This window comes from Balaenoptera acutorostrata, chromosome 17 (assembly GCF_949987535.1).
Source record: "Balaenoptera acutorostrata chromosome 17, mBalAcu1.1, whole genome shotgun sequence".
In the NCBI taxonomy this organism is placed as follows: Eukaryota; Metazoa; Chordata; class Mammalia; order Artiodactyla; family Balaenopteridae; genus Balaenoptera; species Balaenoptera acutorostrata.
Window position 1 is genome coordinate 44,349,106 of NC_080080.1, and position 24,199 is coordinate 44,373,304.

A 24,199-nucleotide genomic window follows, 5' to 3' on the forward strand; every position below is an offset into this window, starting at 1 on the left:
TTAAAAGAGAAAAGAAAAGACATGGACATATTTTTGCAACTATTTTATTTCTATAAAGGTTTTTGTTTTATAGAGAAGTAGAGCTTCACCAATGGGGAAAAAATAATATAGACCTGAACACAGATACTGGCCTTTAGCCAGAAAAAGAAATATTACATCAAGTATTTAAAGGTAGTTTCACTGTATCCAAATAGGTATCTTGATGTGAGGACAAAGAAATGATCCAACAAGTAACTTAAGCTATATTACATGAGAAGAAACTGAAATCCCAAAGTCCCTGACCCCTTGACTGGTATTCATTTTTGTCCCTATTTGTAGTGTGCATGTGTGTGTATGTGTACATTTTAATTCTGACAGCTTTAACAGTAGTTAAAAAAATAAAATAAAATCTACCTTGGCAAGTTTCCAGCCCAAATTGGTGACAGGATGCCTGATTCTGTTGATTTCAATAGCTGCATCACCTCCTATTCTCCAGAGCACCTCATGCCTGTATTATTACTTAGTAGAAAAGTAGTAGGATTTAATGTTTCAATACTTGATGGTAGGTTACCCCAGCAGTCCTTAAACAGCAGCATACTGTATTTATTTGTATATGGCGTTTAATCCAATGTATGTAATTCTATATTCAAATTCAACATTTGTTGGCCATTAAATAAGGAATGATTCTAAGTCAAAACAGCAGTCAAAACAGGAACAATGTTGTATTATAGCTCGGATGTGAACTAAATAGTTGATACTAATTTTTTGGAAAGCAACCAATGTCTCTTATTTTGAATAATACACTCTATTTTTATAGAAAGTAAGTCAAACCTTTAGTTATGTAGGAAAACCATTTTAAATACTCGGGGGGAATTAACTTGCAATGAAATACCCCAAAATAATTTCTTAGGAAATAATATCACCTGTGAAATAAAAGAGTAATGAAATACTGACATTCTAATATATGTCTTAAAAACATCTAAGTTATTTCATCAATTTTAAGACATTTAATATTGTTAACACAATTAATATTTTTATATGTATGTATGTATTATGTACAAATGGGGAAGTGACAGAATTTTGTTTGACAAAGAGAAAAGGTTTTATATACCTAAAGGTTTTAAAGTTTTAAAAGTTACTTAGATTTGAAGATACAAAGATATAAAAATGATCTGCACTTAGCCTTTGTGTAGCAAGATACAAATGTATTTACTTAAATTAAAAAGCCCAGATTATTTATGTTGTAGGTTCCAAATTGTTGGTCCCACCCAAGTTGCACCATATTATCTTCTTGATACTGAGTTTGGACAAAATCATTTAGCCAGACACTGGGCATGTGAAATTATGCTACCATCTGGAACTATGAGAACAAAATGTGGAGAGCCAAGGACCACCAGCCAAATGATGGTCCCACTGCCCAAAATCTCTTATGATGTCTCCAAGTGGCCTCGTGTGCTTAATATGTTCCTCTCTGGCTGAGTCTGCACAGCACAGAGTGAGCAAATAGTTTGTGACAGAAAAAAATAAAAGCTGGTTTTGAAAACTCTTCTGCAGAGTAGGACATTACCACTGATTATCTTAGAAACTTGGACAAATCACTTCGCATTCTGGGTCTGTTTCCTTCTCCATAAAATAAAGAAGTTGGATTAGATTATCTCCTTGGGTTCAAGTAGCATTTCTTCATCATCTATTATATTAGGTGCTAGGAATGCAAAGAAGAATAAGACAGAATCTTGTCCTGCAGGAATTTACAGTCTAAAGGGGAAGTGATACTTATATAGATCATTTTGAGATAACATAGGGTTAAGGGAAACATTTTCACAAGGCTCTATAGGAATCTAAGGTTTCTTTTATGAATCTTTGCTAGTAATTTTTCTCAACGCTCTTTCCTCAATAAGCAGAAATATTTCACACTTACCTCGGGCTGGAGGAGGGAATGTTAAAAAGACTTGGGGGAAGGACATGGGACCAGAGCCATGGTTTGCTTCCAAGAAGAGACAAGGGAAAAAATGGGAAAGGGAAGCCAAGAAAGCTCACATTCAAATGACTTAATTATCTCTCAGCTGGCTTGTGCAATGCTGAAGTAGTCTATCTGTCCAACTTGGCCTCTGAGCAGCAAAGAAATTCTCTGTCTCCTCTCCCAATAAATACAACTTGTACACTCAACAAATGATCAGATAATTTTGACAATCATTAAAGTGGTCAAAGAACCAAAAAGGTGACCTTGTTCCAGCAAAAATGTAATGGACATTATTGATGATTTTGTATGTTTAGTAAATCTTCCCCCTTCCAACCATTTCATTTTCAAAATCCATAAACCCTTGGGGTTGAAATGCTAGTAAAATGCAGTTTTTGATATTCTGTAGTTTAAAACTGCTGCATCTGACCCTTTTTCTTCACAAAACCCAAATAACTGTGAAGAACTACCTGCACAGTTGTATATGCATGTATGTTTCACTCATTTGGATTACTCCAAACAGTGATGTACACGCTGATAATTTATGCTGCCAAGATTTTGAAGGTAAAAATAATACTTTAAGTAAGAAGATTGGAGGTTTTCCTGAAAATGGATTAGAATATAGCCTTTGTGATTTTCAATACTCTTTTCTTGCTGTGTGTTGGGTTCAGTGCTTCAAAATGGGAAAATATATATCTGAGAGTTGAAGGGAAAAAATATCCTTGCCAAGCAGATGTTGGCAAATTGCCAGCTGAAACAAAGTTGTGATGTTGGTGACAACGAGATTGGTTTCTAGAGGATATTTAGAAAGCAGAGAGTCTGGCTTTGTTATCATTTCCCTCAGGAAGGGGCTGGATGATGGGCTACAGCACATTACCAACTAGTATCTTGCTTCCAAACATCTGGATTCCTAGTCTCATCCATTTAAAAATGATTTACTCATTGTAGCTTGTTGTTTGTTGAGATTTCAGCCAAAAGAAAAAACATTCAGCCACCTCTTCTCCAGACATCCATTTCTTAGCTTACTCTACCAAAATTCTTTTAAAAGAAGATTCAAAATATCTCACTTTTAAATTCCTATTTCTTCTCACAAATAAATCTAACATTTAGATTTCTATTGGTTGTTTTCTTAGAGTGTACCCTTATCAAATCAAGAGTAAAAGGAAATTCAAGCAAACCAAAACAATGAGTGTTTTTCCCTCAGTTACTCAGACAGTTAAGAGTGAAATATATTTAGGGCTTGAATTATACAGAAAATTGATTTGTATTTCACATTACTTTATTGGTACTGAACAATGGTTTACAACCAGGTTTTTACATCAGAACAATCTGGGAAATTTTTCAGAACAGATATACTCAAGCCCTAGCCCAAACCTATAGAAGCTGGTAAGACACAGGAATGTTTTATTGAAAAAAATTATCAACCCTGGTTAAGAAACACTGGTCTAGAATTTTGCTCCATTTAATATTAGGTGTTAAACACCAAGCACAAATTAGACTATGACTACATTCTATGTGTGTGACAAGGGAAGGAGAGGCAGATTGCATAGCTGAAAAATATATAAGAATTTACAGATTAATCATTAAAACAAGCACATGAGTTTGGCATAAGTACTAGATACAAGTTTAATATTTAAAATTAATAATATTTCTATATACTGGCCACAAAAAGGTAGAAATTAGTTTTTAAAATTACAATTTTAAAGCATGAGAAGTATCAAATACCAATGAATAAATCCACTAAAAGATGTGAATAAAACTATAATGCTATATTATTGAGACTATTAAAGAGATACAAATGAGTAGAGAGATACATCATTTTCAGACAGTGGACTCAATATTGTGAAAATGTCAAATCTTTCCAATTTGGCAAATATGATACTGTCTCAAAAAAAATTGCAATATGTTTCCTCTTTGGGTGAGGGGGTAGGCAGGACTTGACAAACTGTTTCTAAAATACAAAAGAAAATGCAAAGGGCCAAGAATAACCAAGACATTCTAGAAATAATGAGTGGACTTTCTCTAACAAATATCAAGACAATGACAAAGCTATAATATTTACAATATTTAAGACATTGTGGTCTTGGTACAAGATATATAAATGTAGATATATATTTACCAATTATTTACCAATGGAACAAAAAAAAAAATCCAAGAAACTTGATTTATGATGAAATGCCAGTGCAGAATCATGGAAAAGAGATGGTCACTGTTTGTTTGGTTTTTTTTACAATAAATGATAACTGGGATAATTTCATATCAATATAGAAAAAACTGACATTGACCAAAGTTAAAACTTAACTCTAATTTAGATCTAAATGTGAAAAAGAAAAACAATGAAGTTTTAAAAAATAGAATAAAACAATACTTTATTATTCCAGGGTCAGGAATTCTTTTTAAAAACACAACTATAGAAAGAGAAGTCAAGATGGCAGAGTGGGAGGATGGATCTCCTCACAACTAGGGCACCTACCAGGCACTGGTGGGGGACATCAGACACCTAAAGGGATGGGAGAAATCCCCACGTGACCATGTAGGATGGGGGGGAAGAAAGGGGGAAGGAAAAGTGGAGGTGGAACGGGACTGGCACCTCCTAGGGGCAGCTGGGAGAGGGGAGGGGTTCCCATGATCGGAGAGGTAAAAGCACAGAGTGGGGATTAGCGGGGATGGGGAGAGGCTTTCAGGGGTCAGAGAGGAATGCAGTCAGCATTTCCCCCACCCACTTAAAGGGACACCTCCAGCTGCATTGAGCCTAAGCCCTGCTCCCCCACCCTCCCCAAGACCTCTTCTGGCATTATTTTCTTCCTTTTTTTTTCCTGCTATTGTGGTTCTGTTTAGCTTGTTGTTGTTTCATTTATATTTTTTCTAATATATATTTATTTTCTATTTTATTTTATTTTTTATTCTTTGTTATTGTTCTCCTTTTTGTTTGTTGCCTTTTTTTTAACAGAGAAACTCAGACCCCAGGGAATATTAATTGGTGTGAGATCTCCTAGAGGTCCTCATCTCAGCACCAAGACTCTACACAACTGCCTGCAAACCCAGTGCTGGACGCCTCAGGCCAAACAACCAGCAAGACAGAAACAAAGCTTCAGCCATCAAAAAAAAAAATGAGATGACAAAAAATATGTTACAGGCAGAGGAGCAAGGTAAAAACTTACAAGACCAAATAAATGAAGAGGAAACAGGCAACCTACCTGAAAAAGAATTCAAAGTAATGATAGTAAAGAAGATTCAAAATCTCGGAAATAAAATGGAGGCATGGATCGAGAAAATAAAAGAAATCTTTAACAAGGACCAAGAAGAACTTAAAAAAAAAGAAACAGTGATGAACAAAACAATAACTGAAATGAAAAATACACTAGAAGGAATCAATAGCAGAATAACTGAAGCAGAAGAACGAATAAGTGACCTGGAAGATAGACTGTTGGCAATAACTGCTGAGGAGCTGAATTAAAAAAAAAAAAAGAATGAAGAGAAATGAGGACAGTCTCAGAGACATCTGGCACAACATTAAATGTACCAACATTCAAATTATAGGAGTCCCAGAAGAAGAAGAGAAAGAGAAAGGGTCTGAGCAAATATTTGAAGAGATTATAGTCAAAAACATCCCTAACATGGGAAAGGAAATAGCCACCCAAGTCCAGGAAGCTCACAGAGGAACATACAGGATAAACCCAAGGAGAAACACACCAAGACACATATTAATCAAGCTAACAAAAATTAAATTCAAAGAAAAAATATTAAAAATGGCAAGGGAAAGGCCACAAATAACATCCAAGGGAATCCCCATAAAGTTATCAGCTGATTTTTCAGCAGAAATTCTTCAGGCAAGAAGGGAGTGGCAGAATATATTTAAAGTGATGAAAAGGAAATACCTACAACCAATATTACTCTACCCAGCAAGGATCTCATTCAGATTAGACAGAGAAATCAAAAGCTTTACAGATAAGCAAAAGTTAAGAGAATTCAGCACCACCAAACCAGCTTTACAACAAATGCTAAAGGAACTTCTCTAGGCAAGAAACACAAGAGAAGAAAAAGATCCACAGAAACAAACCCAAAACTATTAAGAAAATGGTAATAGGAACATACATATTGATAATTCCTTAAACGTGAATGGATTAAATGCTCCAACCAAAAGACACAGACTGGCTGAATGGATACAAAAACAAGATCCATATATATGCTGTCTACAAGAGACCCACTTCAGACATAGGGACACATACAGACTGAAAGTGAAGGGATGGAAAAAGATATTCCATGCAAATGGAAATCAAAAGAAAGTTCGAGTACCAATACTCATATCAGATAAAATAGTCTTTAAAATAAAGACTATTACAAAAGACAAAGAAGGACACTACATAATGATCAAGGGAGCAATCCAAGAAGAAGATATAACAATTGCAAATATTTATGCATCCAACATAGGAGCACCTCAATACATAAGGCAACTGCTAACAGCCATAAAAGAGGAAATCGACAGTAATACAACAATAGTGAGGGACTTTAACACCTCACTTACACCAATGGACAGATCATTGAAACAGAAAATTAATAAGGAAACACAAGCTTTAAATGACATAATAGACCAGATAGATTTAATTGATATTTATAGGACATTCTATCCAAAAACAGCAGATTACACTTTCTTCTCAAGTGCACACGGAACATTCTCCAGGATAGATCACATCTTGGGTCACAAATCAATTCTCAATAAATTTAAGAAAATTGAAATCATATCAAACATCTTTTCTGACCACAGTGCTATGAGATTAGAAATCAATTACAGAGGAAAAACATGTAAAAAAAACAAACACATGGAGGCTAATCAATACGTGACTAAACAAGCAAGAGATCACTGAAGAAATCAAAGAAGAAATAAAAAAAAAATACTTAAATACAAATTACAATGAAAACATGACGACCCAAAACCTATGGGATGCAGCAAAAGCAGTGCTAAGAGGGAAGTGTATAGCAATACAAGCCTACCTCAAGAAACAACAAACATCTCAAATAAACAATCTAACCTTACACCTAAAGGAGCTAGAGAAAGAAGAACAAAACCCAAAGTTAGTAGAAGGAAAGAAATCATAAAGATCAGAGCAGAAATAAATGAAATAGAAACAAAGAAAACAATAGCAAAGATCAATAAAACTAAAAGCTGGTTCTTTGAGAAGATAAACAAAATTGATAACCCATTAGCCAGACTCATCAAGAAGAAGAGGGAGAGGACTCAAATCAATAAAATTAGAAATGAAAAAGGAGAAGTTACAACAGACACCACAGAAATACAAAGCATCCTAAGAGACTACTACAAGCAACTATATGCCACAAAAATGGACAACCTGGAGGAAACGGATAAATTCTTGGAAAGGTACAACTTTCTAAGACTGAATCAGGAAGAATTAGAAAATATACACAGATCAATCACAAGTAATAAAATTGAAACTTCAAATAAAATCTTCCAACAAACAAAAGTCCAGGACCAGATGGCTTCATAGATGAATTCTATCAAACATTCAGAGAAGAACTAACACCTATCCATCTCAAACTCTTTTTAAAACTTGCAGAGGGGGGCTTCCCTGGTGGCGCAGTGGTTGAGAATCTGCCTGCCAATGCAGGGGACACGGGTTCGAGCCCTGGTCTGGGAGGATCCCACATGCCACGGAGCAACTAGGCCCGTGAGCCACAACTACTGAGCCTGCGCGTCTGGAGCCTATGTTCCACAACAAGAGAGGCAGTGATAGTGAGAGGCCCGCGCACCGTGATGAAGAGTGGCCCCCGCTTGCCGCAACTAGAGAAAGCCCTCGCACAGAGACGAAGACCCAACACAGCCATAAATAAATAAATTAATAAATAAAGCCAGAAAACATCTTTAAAAAAAAAAAAAAAAAAAACTTGCAGAGGGACAAACACTCCCAAACTCATTCTACGAGGCCTCCATCATCCTGATACAAAAACTAGACAAAGATATCACAAAAAAAGAAAATTACAGACAATATCACTGATGAACATAGACACAAAAATCCTCAACAAACTAATAGCAAACAGAATCCAACAACACATTGAAAGGATCGTACACCATGACCAAGTGGGATTTATCCCAGGGATGCAAGGATTCTTCAATATATACAAATCAATCAATGTGATACACCATATTAACAAATTAAAGAATAAAAACCATATGATTGGGCTTCCCTGGTGGCGCAGTGGTTGAGGGTCCACCTGCCAATGTGGGGGACATGGGTTCAGGCCCTGGTCTGGGAAGATCCCACATGCCACGGAGCCACTACACCCGCAAGCCACAACTACTGAGACTGCGCACCTGGAGCCCGTGCTCCACAACAAGAGAAGCCACCGCAATGAGAGGCCCACACACCGCAATGAAGAGTAGCCCCCACTCACCGCAACTAGAGAAAGCCCGTGCACAACAACGAAGACCCAGCACAGCCAAAAATAAATTAAATAAATTAAAAAAAAAAACATATGATCATCTCAATAGATGCAGAAAAAACTTTTGGCAATATTCAACACTGATTTATGATTAAAAAAAAAAGCTCTCCAGAAAGTGGGGAGTGGAGGAGCCTACCTCAGTGTAATAAAAGCCATATATGACAAACCCACAGCCAACATCATTCTCAATGGTGAAAAACTGAAAACATTTCCTCTAAGATCAGGAACAAGACAAGGGTGCCCACCCTCACCACTATTATTCAACATGGTTTTGGAAGTCCTAGCCACAGCAATCAGAGAAGAAAAAGAAATAAAAGGATTCTAAATTGGAAAAGAAGAAGTAAAACTGTCATTCTTTGCAGGTGACATGATACTATACGTTGAAAATCTTAAAGAGGCAACCAGAAAACTACTAGAGCTAATCAATGAATTTGGTAAAGTTTCAGGATACTAAATTCATGCACAGAAATCTCTTGCATTCCTATACATTAGCAATGAAAGATCAGAAAGAGAAATTAAGGAAACAACCCCATTTACCATTACATCAAAAAGAATAAAATACCTAGGAATAAACCAACTTAAGGAGGCAAAAATCTATACTCAGAAAACTATAAGATACTGATGAAAGAAATCAAAGATGACACAGACAGATGGAGAGATAGATGTACCATATTCTTGGATTGGAAGAATCAATATTGTCAAAATGACTATATTACCCAAAGCAATCAACAGATTCAATGCAATCCCTATCAAATTACCAATGGCATTTTTCACAGAATTAGAATAAAAAAGTTTACAGTTTGTATGGAAACACAGAAGACCCCAAATAGCCAAAGCAATTTTGAGAAAGAAAAATGGAGCTGGAGGAATCAGGCTCCCTGACTTCAGACTATACTACAAAGCTACAGTAATCAAGGCAGTATGGTATGGTACAAAACCAGAAATATAGATCAGTGGCACAGGATAGAAGCCCAGAGATAAACCCATGCACCTATGGTCAAGTAATCTATGAGGAAGGAGGTAAGAATATACAGTGGAGAAAAGACAATCTCTTCAATAAGTGGTGCTGGGAAACTGGACAGCTACTGACCAAAAGATTAAATTAAGGGCTTCCCTAGTGGTGCAGTGGTTAAGAGTCCACCTGCCAATGCAGGGGACATGAGTTCAAGCCCTGGTCCAGGAGGATCCCACATGCCACGGAGCAACTAAGCCCTCGTGCCACAACTACTGGAGCCCGCACGCCTAGAGCCTGTGCTCCACAACAAGAGAAGCCACTGCAATGAGAAGACTGTGCACCACAACGAAGAGTAGCCCACATGCACCACAACGAAGAGTAGCCCACATTCACCACAACTAAGCCCACATGCAGCAACAAAGAGCCAACGCAGCCAAAAACAGATTAATTAATTAATTAATTTTTTTAAAAAACCTAAAAATAGAACTACCATATGACCCAGCAATCCCACTACTGGGCATATACCCTGAGAAAACCATAATTCAAGAAGACACATGCACCCCAATATTCATTGCAGCATTATTTACAATAGCCAGGACATGGAAACAACCTAAATGTCCATCAACAGATGAATGGATAAAGAAGATGTGGTACATATATACAATGGAATATTACTCAGCCATAAAAGGGAACAAAATTGGGTCATTTGTACAGACGTGGGTGGACCTAGAGTCTGTCATACAGAGTGAAGTAAGTCAGAAAGAGAAAAGCAAATATTGTATATTAACACATATATGTGGATCCTAGAAAAATGGTATAGATGAACTTATTTGCATATAAGGAATAGAGACGCAGAGGTAGAGAACAGACATGTGGACACGGTGGGAAAGGGGAGGGTGGGACGAATTGGGAAATTAGGATTGACATATATACACTACCATGTGTAAAGTAGCTAGTGGTAACCTGCTGTATAGAACAGGGAGCTCAGCTCGGTGCTCTGTGATGACCTAGATGGGTGGGATTGTGGGGGGGGGCTAGGAGAGAGGTCCAAGAGGGAGGAGATATATGTATACATATAGCTGATTCACTTTGCTGTACAGAAGAAACTAGCACAACTTTGTAAAGCAACTATACTCCAACAACAAAAAATCATACAACTATAAAAATTGGTAAATTTGATGACATTAAAATTTTAAATGTCTTCCCTTCTAAGTCATCACTGAGGGGACGGAAAGGCAAACTATGGAGTAGAAGAAGACATGTGCAATGTGTAAATTTCACAAACAATAAAAATATTTTGTATAATTTTTTCATTAATAATCATGAAAATGCAAACAAAGCACCATAAGATGTCATGATACACCCTCCAGGAAAACTAAAATTAAAAAGACTGATCATATCAAGTGTTAGAGAAAACTTGAAGCCACAGGAACCTTTGTATATTACAGGTGGAAGAATAAATTGCTACAATTGCTTTGGAAAAATATTTGACAGCCCTATTGAAGTTGAATATACACAAGCCTTATGAACCAACAATCCTACCCTAGGTAGTTACCAAAAGAAAAGTGAACCAAGAGACATTTACAAAAATGTTCATGTCAGGATTTTTTATAGCAACTGAATGTCCATCAGCAATAAAATGGTGCTATATGCCATGGAATACTATGCCGCACAGAAAATTAACTGTGACAATGGGTGAATGTCATAAAAATAATATTGAGCAAGAGAAGCCAGACACAAAAGAACACATTATTTTATTTCTATAGAGTTTGAAAATAAACAAAACTAACTATAATGTTTAGAAATGCACATTTTGGCCAAAAAAAAGTGTAAAGAAAAGCAAAGAAGCAAGTATCATAAAAGTCAGGATAGGGGATACATCCAGCAGGAGAAGCTGTGGGATGTGACTCAAAGAGCTATGCAAGGGGCTTCTGGGATGTCATCAGCCTGCCATATCTGACCCTGTCAGTGGCTACGTGGTTGTTCACTTTATAATCCTTTATTAAATTGTATATAATGTGGTCTGTACATTTCTGTGTGCATATTTCACAATTTTTAAATTGTGAATATAAAATAATATATATAAATAATATAATATAAAAACAAACCAAGAAGTGTTTCTTATAAAGATCTCCTGCAAAAATTGACACTATTAACCATTAACCACCCCATTATGTATTAAACACTCTAAACACAAAAGCATAACCTGTGGTTAATAAACACTGTGAAGGTACATCAAAACAAGAGTACAGTCTAAACTCATTATCTCCCATCTCCAACCTTCCGCCCCTTCCTGTACACCCTACCTCATTGAATTTATTCATTACATTCTAATTGAATACTACACTTGAAGCATATTCTCAGAATACTCTGCTAGACTCTGAAGACATAAAGATGCATAATACACATTTTCTTTGCCTTAGCAAAATACCTGGAATACTGTAGGTATCCAATAAAAGTTAAGTGAACAAATTCATTTATTATTATATCCCCAAAGTATTTACAATCTAATAAGTCCACCAGCTCATAGTTCAGAGCACAGCTCCAATACTTGAGCAAGCGTTCCCAAGAATTCCCAAGATTTGATTAAACTAATACACATGTAGGTAGTATGAAATAGACTAAGTCACTCTGGAACCAGATACTACTCCTCTGATCTGAAGTATGGGTTGATATAGATTGTTGACTCTGTCAAGGGAAAACAGAAATCATGTGACCTTCCCCCCAGCTGCTGAACTACTCAAGATATATGATGAAAGTTTCTACTTAAATATGATCTTAATATTTTAATCAGCCAAAAGATATTTATTAACAAGGCTCTGGGGTCAGCCTGCCTGAGTCTGACTCCCAGCTCTGCCCTTCAGCAGCCAGTGACCTTGGTAAATCAGCCACCCTGCACCTCATCTCTGTAATCTCATCACCCACTGAAAGTGTTAGGAGTTGCAATGATAACGAAACGAGGAATGAACAGACTAATGTGTGCAAAGTTCTTACGACTATGCTGGCACAAAGAAATTGATCAATAGATGTGAGCTCTTGTGATTCATCCAGCAAATATATATTAAGAACCTCTTATTGGATAGGCATTAGGAATACATTTAATGAACAAATCAAATGTGATTGCTGCCTTCACGGAATTTTCATTGCAAAACAACAGGCAAATAAACAAGCAAGCAAAATATATTCCTGAATAGGTGACTATTTTTTTGGTTCTGGTTTTGGTTTTAACTGGGGAGCTATTCCATTTCTCTGAAGTTATGACTCTCTTCCCTCTACACTTCCCAAGAGAGTATCTGAACTGGCAACCAGAGGGAATTCCCCCAAAAGACACTATGTTCCCCAGTCTACAGTTCTCAGTTGGAAATGACAAAGAAAAGCAGCAAGTGGCTTTGAAATCCAGTCTGTAAGCTACATTAACACTACCCCATCCTACCTGCCAGTTTTCTTTTCCATTCTGTTTTCTTCCTCTATTGTTTTGAACAACAGATACATGTAAAACAGGACAGAAAGATGGAAGGAAGATGTTTCTGAGGCAGAGAAAACAGAGAGAAAGACAGAAACAGGCTGTCCAGAATTGAGCCAGAATATTTATGGGATAGATATTTTTATTCTAAAATTGAATCTTAATTATTTTAACATATATACCTCACTGTTCCTTTACAGGAAATCAAGTCAGACTACAATGTCTCTACAGATATACTAGTGAAATAAAAATGTTACCGTTTTAAGACAATAAATACTTCAGTGGAAAAATAAAGAAACAATGTAAATGTGTATGAGAAAACCAGCAGTGGGCTTTTGATTACCTTGGGTCTCCAGAGTTCTTTCTACATTGAGTATATTACAGAAGGAAAAGGAACATTCTCTCATACTAGTCATTTATTATTTATTTTATGCCTTAATCATTTGTGGGAATTCCTGACAGCTTTTTACTCAGCCAGTTCTACTGACAGTCAAATTTGTACATTAAGGAGAAGGAAGACAAAGTATCAACTTGAGAGGAGAAAACCAAGCTGGCAGCTGAGTGGTTATGAGCTTCATAGCTGCAAATTTAGAAATAATTTGATTTAAGGAGGATAATAAAGAAAAAAGAAAAAATGATGCTAATGACGCAATTTGACCCCTTTCATAGGAGATGTTTTGAGAACGTCACTGGTAAAAAGAAACGTAGCTATAAGTCACTAGATTTGGGAGTTTTCCTTCGCTCTGCTCCGGTTGTCATATCGTGGCTGTCTATGACTATAGGAGACCCTTGTACATCCCTGGAGAGAGACAGCACTTGGTTCTGGAGCAAGGGGATGATGGTGTGATAATAATGATTCAGGAAAGTTAATTTGGTAGCATGAGGATTTATTGGAGTCCATTCATTCATTCATTCACACATACAAAGAATACCATGCACTCTTTTAAGTATTAGGTTAGGAGACTATTTAAGTAATCTAGTTTGAAAGAATGAACATTTGAACCAGAATAGTAGCTCTAATACCTTCCTAATTCCTACAAATTAGTTTATTTCAATCAGAAAGGGTTTCTGTTTCTTTTGGTACTGGCTTTAGTTTTGGTTTATTGAGGTTGTTTACATCTTTGTTGTTGTTTCTGTTTTCACTTGTTTGTTTTTTAGGCATGATCAATTATGTTCACTCACCCATGCACAAAAACTCATCCTTGTATCCTAAAGATCAATAGAACTCATTGACTATCTAGGATAAGACCTATTTTGAAGACTTCACCCAAGGTTTTATTCTTTTATTGTTATTTCTAACACCCAAATATAACAGTTACCATTTCTGGAGACCTATTCAGTTACTGACTGTTCTTGCTACTTTAAACCCAATATAACTACTCCTTATAACAAAATAGAAAGAAAATTATTATTACTATTCCTATTTTACAGATTGAAAACTTGAGGTTCAGTGAGGTTAATAATAGCTCCATAACTCGTTAACAGTGGAGCTCCATAACTCGTTAACAGTGGAGCATAATAGCTCCATAACTCGTTAACTCGTTAACTTGTCTGGCTCAAAAGCCCATGTTCTTCAGGGTTTTACTTATTTTGTTCCTTTCATAAAAATTTGACCTTAAAGAGTAGCACAATGACAATTACAATGCCTCTAAATTTATATCAAAATGGGAAACTGCTCTTGATTTTATTATAGCAGCTCTCCAGAGGATTTATTCCAGCAGCTTCTGATAAGAGAGTGAGCACACAAGACAGGCATTATCTTTTCCCCATGCACACGCACCAGGATCTCATGTTTCCTCATTGCCTTGCATATCACACTCTTTTCTTTGAAGGGAGTCCCATTTTCCCACCTGCATCCGTCATTCATCTGTCATCCCATTCACCTGGTGAGGTTTTTAACTAGACGATTTTTTTTTAAATCTTTTTTGGCTAACCTTGTCTCTCCAGCTCTTTACTCTGACTACAGTTTTAAAGCTCAGCTCATCTTCTTGTCCCCAGTACACCATCTTGGGAGTAGTAATTAAAACAGGTGCAAAATTTTGCAGTTAACATATTAAAAGATAGAGTCAACCTGTTTAGGTTGGTCTGAGCTTCCGTTTCATCTTACAGGAGCCACACTGCAGTATCCTATACAACCTGAGCAGAGTAATTTAGGAGTGGTTTAAGGAGGGAGCTTCAAGGTGCTGTTGCTTAAGGTTTGAAGAGTGACCCATACAGCAAGAGCATGACCCCTTCTCAAACACCCCTCGGAGCAGCAGATGTACTCTGCTGAAATCTCACCTCCCTCTTCTGATGTAGCTGATGAAAGTGCTTCTGAAGAAGAGCAAAGACCTGTGTTATCACAAGGCATAGCATTTCCCCATTGCATTTGAATTGAGTATATTGCTTTTTCAGTTTTGCTAAGATTACACAAAAATGTAATTACCTAAACACTATTCACCTGGGAACCCTGAATGCTAAGACAGCTGCTCTGAGGGAGAGAAGCTTCCAAATGGTGGAGATGCTTTTTCCCTGAATCTAGAATTCTGCCTGGTTTCATCAGTTATAATTAACCCAGGCAGCATAGGAAAGCAGTGTGCATTTTTACACTGCTCTAGAACCCCATAGTTGCTCCATGTGGGAAAACATGTGTACTTATTTTTTTTATGTAGGATTTTGTGAACTCAGTGTTCTCCTTTCCAATTTTTTCCTATTTAGTCTGCCCAGAGACCTTGTGAATACCCGTGTATTCTCTGCAAATAAAATTCAGTTTAAGATTAGCTTTATTTTAAAAATAGTAGTTGAACCTAGTCATATGAGTTTGGGGCCTAAATGAGAACTTAAATTTGGATTAATATCCCCAGCTGGTGCCCCAGGTTTCAAGCACTTTTGAAAGCAGGATAAAATTTCAGGCCAGGCACACAAGAGAAATACTGTGTTTTGTTTTTTCAATCTTTTAGTGAAGCAGTAAAATTAGGGTAGCTGTAATTCTAGTTGTTTAGCAGCCAACATTATTATCTCAATAACCATATCTACACACAGGAAAGTTATGTGTCTTAGAAAAAAATCAATACTTTGTGTGGCTTGCTCTTTATTTTTTTAATTGAGGTATAGTTCATTTACAATATTATATTAGTTTCAGGTGTACAACATAGTGATTCAAAAATTTTATAGATTATATGCCATTTATAGTTATTATAAAATATTGGCTATATTCCCTGTGCTGTGCAATATATCCTTGTAGCTTATTTATTTTATACATTGTGTTTTGTAGCTATTAATTCCCTACCGCTATCATCCCCTCCCCTCTTCCCTCTCCCTTCTGATACCCACTAGTTTGTTTTCTATATCTGTGAGTCTGTTTTTTGTTATGTTTACTAGTTTGTTTTATTTTTTACATTCTATACATAAGTAATATCATACAATATTTGTCTTTTTCTGTCTGGCTTATTTCACTAAGTATAATACCTCCAAGTCCATCCATGTTGTTGCAAATGGAAGAATTTCACTCCTTTTTATGACTGAGTAGTATTCTAGTGTGTGTGCATGTGTGTGTGTGTGTATATATATATATATGCCACATCTTCTTTATCCATTCATCTGTTGATGGACATGTAGGTTGCTTCCATATCTTGGCTACTGTTAATAACCCTGCTATGAACATTGGGGTGCCTGTATCTTTTCAAACTAGTGTTTTTATTTTCTTCAGATAAAAACCCAGGAGTGGAATTGCTGGATCACATGGTAATTTCATTTTTAGTTTTTTGAGGCACCTCTATACTTTTTCACAGTGGGCGTACCAATTTACATTTCCACCAACAAGGTACAAGGGCTCTCTTATTTGGCTTGCTCTTTAAAAAGCAAAAACATTTTTTACTTGAGGTTGGCAAAAGGGACAGTGAGAATAGAGAATGAGAAGGAAAAGAAAATAAAATAGGAAAGGCAATAACAATTTTATATGTTTTAAACAAATTTTAGAGATTGATGCATGTGAAGCAAATAACATAGTACCAGTCATATAAGTTCTAGTTAGGAAGAGAAAGAAGCAAGATGAGGTACTGCCATCACCTTCATCTTCATCATAATTGTATATCCAATTATGATACAGTATATCTTACTTCATTTGAGCCTAATAACATCTCTGAGTAGATAGCTGGGATAGCTAGTGATAATATTAGTATTACATGTAATGTTGGTTGAGGTCAACAAAATCTCTATTGAGTCAGGCACAGCACTAGGTGCTGAAAATGCAGTGATTAGAGGGAAAATGTCCAGTTCTAAGAAGGCAGTTTGAAATATATATGCTCCAAATCTCACTAAAACTATAGCAAAGAATTTTTTTCTAAAGATAGACATTAGCCATGGAAATACAGAACCCTAGAGAGAAGATATGAGCAATAAAATGTTGGATCAGAAAGAATGTAAGATCCTCCATTACCACTGATATTCCAAATGAGGCATGAACACATATATTCATAGGCTTGACTGAGGAGAGGGAGAATACCTCATTTTTCTATGGAACAAAGAGGTGTCCTGTCCCTGAAGCATAGCTTGGGAGTTCCCACACTGTAGCTGCCAAAACAACCTGAGCTCTCCCTGTAATTTAATGAGCTGAATCATCCCCATGGAACCAGCTCCTTGCCCAATCCTAGAAATGGGGAGGGAGGGAGCAGAAAGACCAAAAATCTGTCTCTTCTTAGGAAGGTTGTTGAAAGCTTTAGGGGAAAAGGTTAGATCCTTCTTTACTCCCACTCTCACACCACCACCACCCCTGCCAAGAGATGAGAAGTTTATTCTCTAGAGAAAGTAAAGGGTCTTTGGCAAAGTAGAAAAGATGTATGCCATGCTGAAAAGAAAGAAATTAAGTGGCCATATGTGTGTTGATGCTACATGGAGAAGCCCCTAGCCTTCTTCCTCCAGTCAACCTCTAGAGACTTTGTAGTTAGCCTTTTACTCTTTAAGCAGGAGAGAAAAAAGCAACTTCTCTGGAAACCTAACACTAAACCTAACCAACTCCCTTCCCACACACAAAGGGGCCTAAAGATATTGACACCAGGAATTCCTCCAGAAATGTCTCACCCAGACTATCTGGCAATAAAGCTCGAAGTCAGATAGCACTACTCATACCCTCAGAGTTTCCAAACAGTTTGTTAATGCTCCAGTCTTAATCATGAATAGACAGTCAAGAATAATGAGACATCTAAGAGAAAATTCTGATGTGGAGTCTAACACTAAAACAAAACAAACAAAAACAACTTGGAGAAAACATAAACTATGCAGTGAGAAAAAAATCAACAATAACAATAACAACAACAACTATTATCACTACCCTTTGAGACATAAGAGAGTTATTTTATTCATGAAATAAGAAGTTGATGCTATTAAAAAGAACTTTTAGAATTTAGCAATATCATAGCAAAAATGAAACAAAACAGAAACTCAATAGAGGGCTGAAAGAAAATGTTAGAGTAATTGTCACAAAAGTAGGTTAAAAATAAGAGATGGAAAATGTATGAATATTATTTCAAGAGGTCCAACATTCAAATAATAGGTTTTCAGAATGAAAGTACCAAGAAAATTGAGGGGAAACATTATCGAAGAAAGAATGTAAGAAAATTTCCAACAACTGCAAACCATACGTATCCAGATTGAAAAGGACCATGGAATGCCCAACAAATTGATGAAAATCGACCCATACCAGGGCTAATCATTGTGAAATTTCAGAAACCTGGGAAAAAAGTTCTACTAGCTTATCAAAAAAAAAAAAAAAAAAAGAGAAGAAGAAGAACAGAGGACATATAAAGGAACAATGATCTGAATAGCACACTGGAAGCAATAGAGTAATGCCTTCAAAAGTCTGAAATAAAATTATTTCTAACCTAGAATTCTATATCCAGCCAAATGTTCCATCAACTGTCAGGGTAAAACAAGGACATTTTTAGATCTTCAAGATGCAAAACAAAACCAGAAAACAAAAACAAAAAACAATGTATCTACTTTACTAAGAGAGTGGAAAATGTCTGTCACCAAAATATGTGAATAAACCAAGAGATCAGAAAACAAAGAAAGAAAAAACCCAAAACTAGAGGAAAAGGAAAGGAATCTGTAGAGAAGGGAGAAGTCTCACAAAAGCCACTCATTCAGACTGAAGCAGTGCAATTCAGGAACCAGGTTTTGGGCAGCTGTCACCAGGCCCTTTGTCATTCAACTATCTTTTCTTTTTTTCTTTTTTTTTTGATTTTTATTTATTTATATTTTTATACAGCAGGTTATTACTTACCTATTTTATACATATTAGTGTATATATGTCAATCCCAATCTCCAAATTCATCCCACCAACACCACCTCCACCCCAACTTACCCCCCTTGGTGTCCATAAGTTTGTTCTCTACATCTGTGTCTCTATTTCTGTCTTGCAAACCAGTTCATCTGTACCCTTTTTCTAGATTCCACATATATGTGTTTATATACGATATTTGTTTTCCTCTTTCTGACTTACTTCACTCTGTATGACAGTCTCTAGGTCCATCCATGTCTCTACAAATGACCCAATTTCGTTCCTTTGTATGGCTGAGTAATATTCCATTGTATATATGTACATCTGCTTTATCCATTCATTTGTTGATGGGCATTTAGGTTGCTTCCATGACCTGGCTATTGTAAATAGTGCTGCAATGAACATTGGGGTGCATGTGTCTTTTTGAATTATGGTTTTCTCTGGGTATATGCCCAGTAGTGGGATTGCTGGGTCATATGGTAATTCTATTTTTAGTTTTTTAAGGAACCTCCATACTGTTCTCCATAGTGGCTGTATCAATTTACATTCCCACCAACAGTGCAAGAGGGTTCCCTTTTCTCCACACCTTCTGAGCATTTGTTCTTTGTAGATATTTTGATGATGGCCATCCTGACTGGTGTGAGGTGGTACCTCATTTAAGTTTTGATTTGCATTTCTCTAATAATTAGTGATGTTGAGCAGCTTTTCATGTGCCTCTTGGCCATCTATATGTCTTCTTTGGAGAAATGTGTATTCAGGTCTTCTGTCCAGTTTTTGATTGGGTTGTTTTTTTGTTTTTTGTTTTTTAATATTGAGCTGCATGAGCTGCTTATATATTTTGGGGATTAATTCTTTGTCCACTGATTCATTTGCAAATATTTTCTCCCATTCTGAGGGTTGTCTTTTCATCTCGTTTATAGTTTCCTTTGCTGTGCAAAAGCTTTGAAGTTTCATTAAGTCCCATTTGTTTATTTTTGTTTTTATTTCCATTACTCTAGGAGGTGGTTCAAAAAAGATCTTGCTGTGATTTATGTCAAAGAGTGTTCTTCCTATGTTTTCCCCTAAGAGTTTTATAGTGTCCAGTCTTACATTTAGGTATTTAATCCATTTTGAGTTTATTTTTGTGTATGGTGTTAGGGAGTGTTCTAATTTCATTCTTTTACATGTAGCTGTCCAGTTTTCCCAGCACAACTTATTGAAGAGATTATCTTTTCTCCATTGTATATCCTTTCCTCCTTTGTCAGAGATTAGTTGACCATAGGTGTGTGGCTTTATCTCTGGGCTTTCTATGCTGTTCCATTGATCTATATTTCTGTTTTTGTGCCAGTACCATATTGTCTTGATTACTGTAGCTTTGTAGTATAGTCGGAAGTCAGGGAGTCTGATTCCTCCAGCTCCGTTTTTTCCCCCTCATGATTGCTTTGGTTATTCGGGGTCTTTTTTGTCTCCATACAAATTTTAAGATTTTTTGTTCTAGTTCTGTAAAAAATGCCATTGGTAATTTGATAGGGATTGCATTGAATCTGTAGATTGCTTTGGGGAGTATAGTCATTTTCACAATATTGATTCTTCCAATCCAAGAACATGGTATATATCTCCATCTGTTTGTGTCCTCTTTGATTTCTTTCATCAGTGTCTTATAGTTTTCTGAGTACAGGTCTTTTACCTCCTTAAGAAGGTTTATTCCTAGGTATTTTATTATTTTTGTTGCAATGGTGAATGGAATGTTCCCTTAATTTCTCTTTCTGATCTTTTGTTGTTAGTGTATAGGAATGCAAGTGATTTCTGTGCATTAGTTTATCCCAGGGATGCAAGGATTCTTCAATGTATGCAAATCATTCAATGTGATACACCATATTAACAAATTGATTAATAAAAACCATATGATCATCTCAATAGATGCAGAAAAAGCTTTTGACAGAATTCAACACCAATTTATGATAAAAACTCTCCAGAAAGTGGGCACAGACGGAACCTATCTCAACATAATAAAGACCATATATGACAAACCCACAGCCAACATCGTTCTCAATGGTGAAAAACTGAAAGCATTTCCTCTAAGATCAGGAAAAAGACAAAGATGTCCACTCTCACCACTATTATTCAACATAGTTTTGGAAGTCCTAGCCACGGCAATCAGAGAAGAAAAAGAAATAAAAGGAATCCAAACTGGAAAAGAAGAAGTAAAACTGTCACTGTTTGCAGATTACATGATACTATACATAGAGAATCCTAAAAATTCCACCAGAAAACTACTAGAGCTAATCAATGACTTTGTTAAAGTTTCAGGATTCAACTATTTTTTCAATCTGACTAAACTACTGAATGATGTGCTCTTTTGAACAAGCAAGTAAAACCAAGAAGGAAGAAGACATAAAATCCAAGAAATGGGTAAACAAATTCAGAAGAAAGGTAAAGAGAATTCCAAGTAAAGAAAAAGGAAAACTTAAGATATTATCTGGGGGAGACCCGCCGGCGGAGAGGGGTGCGTCTAGGCGGCCCTGTGCTCCCTTTGATTGGCCGGCAGGATGACGAACGCATTTACAGTCGGGCCTGCGGCAGTGGGAGCGTGCGTCAGCTTTGCGTAATCGGGGAAGGAGAAGGGGCGCGTCTGACCGCTCAGGGGGCCCGCCGATTGGCTGGATGGCGGCGGCGCCGGGTGGCCCGGACCGCCGGAGGAGGGCGGTGCCGTGGGCCGGGTCCCAGCTTACTGGCGACCGGTGTTAGTCAGATGATAATGGCAGCTCGGACTGGTCAGAGGGCCCTGAAAAAGGTGGTCTCGCGATGCTGTCCGAAGTCGGCGGCAGCGGCCGGAGCCCCGGCTCCAGCGCAGGGGCCTGCGCGGAACGTCAGATATTTAGCTTCCTGTGGTATACTGATGAGCAGAACTCTTCCACTGCATACCTCAGTTTCGCCTAAGGAGATATATGCAAGAACTTTCTTCAGAATTCCTGCACCATTAATAAACAAAAGAAAAGAATATTCAGAGAGAAGAATTATAGGATATTCTATGCAGGAAATGTATGATGTAGTATCAGGAATGGAGGATTACAAGCATTTTGTTCCTTGGTGCAAAAAATCAGATGTAATATCTAGGAGATCTGGATACTGCAAAACACGATTAGAAATTGGGTTTCCACCTGTATTGGAGCGCTATACATCAGTGGTAACCTTGGTGAAACCACATTTGGTAAAGGCATCCTGTACTGATGGGAAGCTCTTCAATCATTTGGAGACTGTATGGCGTTTTAGCCCAGGTCTTCCTGGCTACCCAAGAACTTGTACTTTGGATTTTTCAATTTCTTTTGAATTTCGCTCACTTCTACACTCTCAGCTTGCCACGTTGTTTTTCGATGAAGTTGTAAAGCAGATGGTAGCTGCCTTTGAAAGAAGAGCATGTAAGCTGTATGGTCCAGAAACAAATATACCTCGGGAATTAAAGCTTCATGAAGTTCATCACACGTAAAGAGAAAAAGGAAATGGTCACGTACTTGTAACTAGTTTATTCACTTTTAGGAAGTACTTTTATCATTTGCTTTCAGAAGTCAGAAAGCATTTGTCAAACCCAGCTTTGATTATAAACCCGTACCATTGAAAATTTGCACTTGAAATATGGAACCACGTGTACATAGAATTCAATCGAGTGTAATTCAGAGTAATATGTATATTAGCATATTTACAATAATGGGATGTCATCACTATTGCTAGAATACTGACATCACTCTTCTGAACAGAAATTGAAACTGTAAATTTAAACCTTTTAGTTATCACCTCACCTGAAAGAGGTTGGTTGAGATACTCATGCAGTGTGTATTATATTAACCATATCACTTTTAAGTTATTAAATTCAGACTATTTATAACTTATTGTCTTAGGGTCTGCCTCATGGCTTAGGATATTTGAGTAATCATCAGATGTTTAAAGTAAAAACTTTGACTTAAAAATACTGTTAATGAAGGTTCCTTGGCACTTTTCTTATTTTTAAATTGTTCTTGTGGGTAGTAGTAGATAATTCGGTGTTATACTGAGGTTAGCTTCCAGATAAACAGTGATTTTTTTTTTTTTTTTTTTGGTGAGTGGTCCAGAGTTTTAAGCTACTTTTCTCATAGTTTGCAGCCCTCTCCCCGGTACTTTGACTGCTCTTTCAAAAATGCTGTTTGCGTGTCAAATTTTGTCTACAGCAGTGGGCAGTAGATGAAGATAATAAGTTGGTGTCAAATTTTGTCTACAACAGTGGGCAGTAGATGAAGATAAGTTGGTTGAGATGTCTCCAGCACCATGCATCCTTATTTTCTATTTATTGTGTGTACTCACTTTCAATAATGCATTTCAAACTGATATTTTTGTAAACAAATCAATGTAAGGACTGAAGTGGTAACTTAATAAAGTTAATTTGTTTAAAAAAAAGATATTATCTGGGAATATCAAATGAAATAATCTCTCAAAAGATTTCGCTAAGAAAAAAATTGTAACTATACATACCTTAATGCTATGAAAATGATGCTGAGAGACTAATAAAAAATATGAGAAAAATAAGTGCAAGTGGAAAAATTATTAACTTTAGTAACAACAAAAATAAGAAAAAAACATAATCACATGACAGCATTCATTTGTAAATAGTATATGCATAGGCATAATAATGAATAATAAAAATGAATAATATTTAATCAAAGCTACAACTATATTGGGAGGATGGGGGAAATAGAGTTGTTAGTTAAAATTAAGTCTAGAAAGTCAGTAGAAAATATGTAAAACAAAAATAGTAATAAACACACTTATTTAGAAATACAAGGGTGTGAAATGCCCGAAGAAACAATTAAAAAAGACCAACCTTGTTACCAGCTGGAAGGGGTCTGGGTGTCAGTGAAGTGCAATGGGTGGGGAACTGCTGAATTTTATTATTAATATTTTAGTATTATTTAGCTTTTTAAACCATGTATATATTATATTGATAAAAAATTTAAATGATTAAAATGCCTAGCTCAGTCACCGTTTTATCTCCTGTACCCAGCACATTGATTATCATATAGTAAGCCTTTTTTTTAAATTAAAGTATAGTTAATTTACAATGTTGTGTTAGTTTTAAGTGTACAGCAGGTGATTCAATTATATATATATATATATATATATATA

At 36.4% G+C, this 24,199-nt stretch overlaps 1 protein-coding gene across 1 annotated transcript; it reads left to right on the top strand.

Moving 5' to 3' along the window:
- Positions 1-21,797: 21,797 nt before the first annotated feature.
- On the top strand, positions 21,798-23,467 carry LOC130705525 (coenzyme Q-binding protein COQ10 homolog B, mitochondrial-like). Its single transcript, XM_057532116.1, has one exon. It carries the CDS (start codon positions 21,798-21,800, stop codon positions 22,530-22,532), a length of 735 nt encoding a protein of 244 aa, XP_057388099.1. The 3' UTR covers positions 22,533-23,467.
- The last annotated feature ends 732 nt before the right edge of the window (positions 23,468-24,199 follow it).

What these genes read in the sequence shown, in the direction of transcription:
- LOC130705525 (XM_057532116.1), top strand. Translation starts at nt 21,798, where the DNA reads ATGATAATGGCAGCTCGGACTGGTCAGAGGGCCCTGAAAAAGGTGGTC.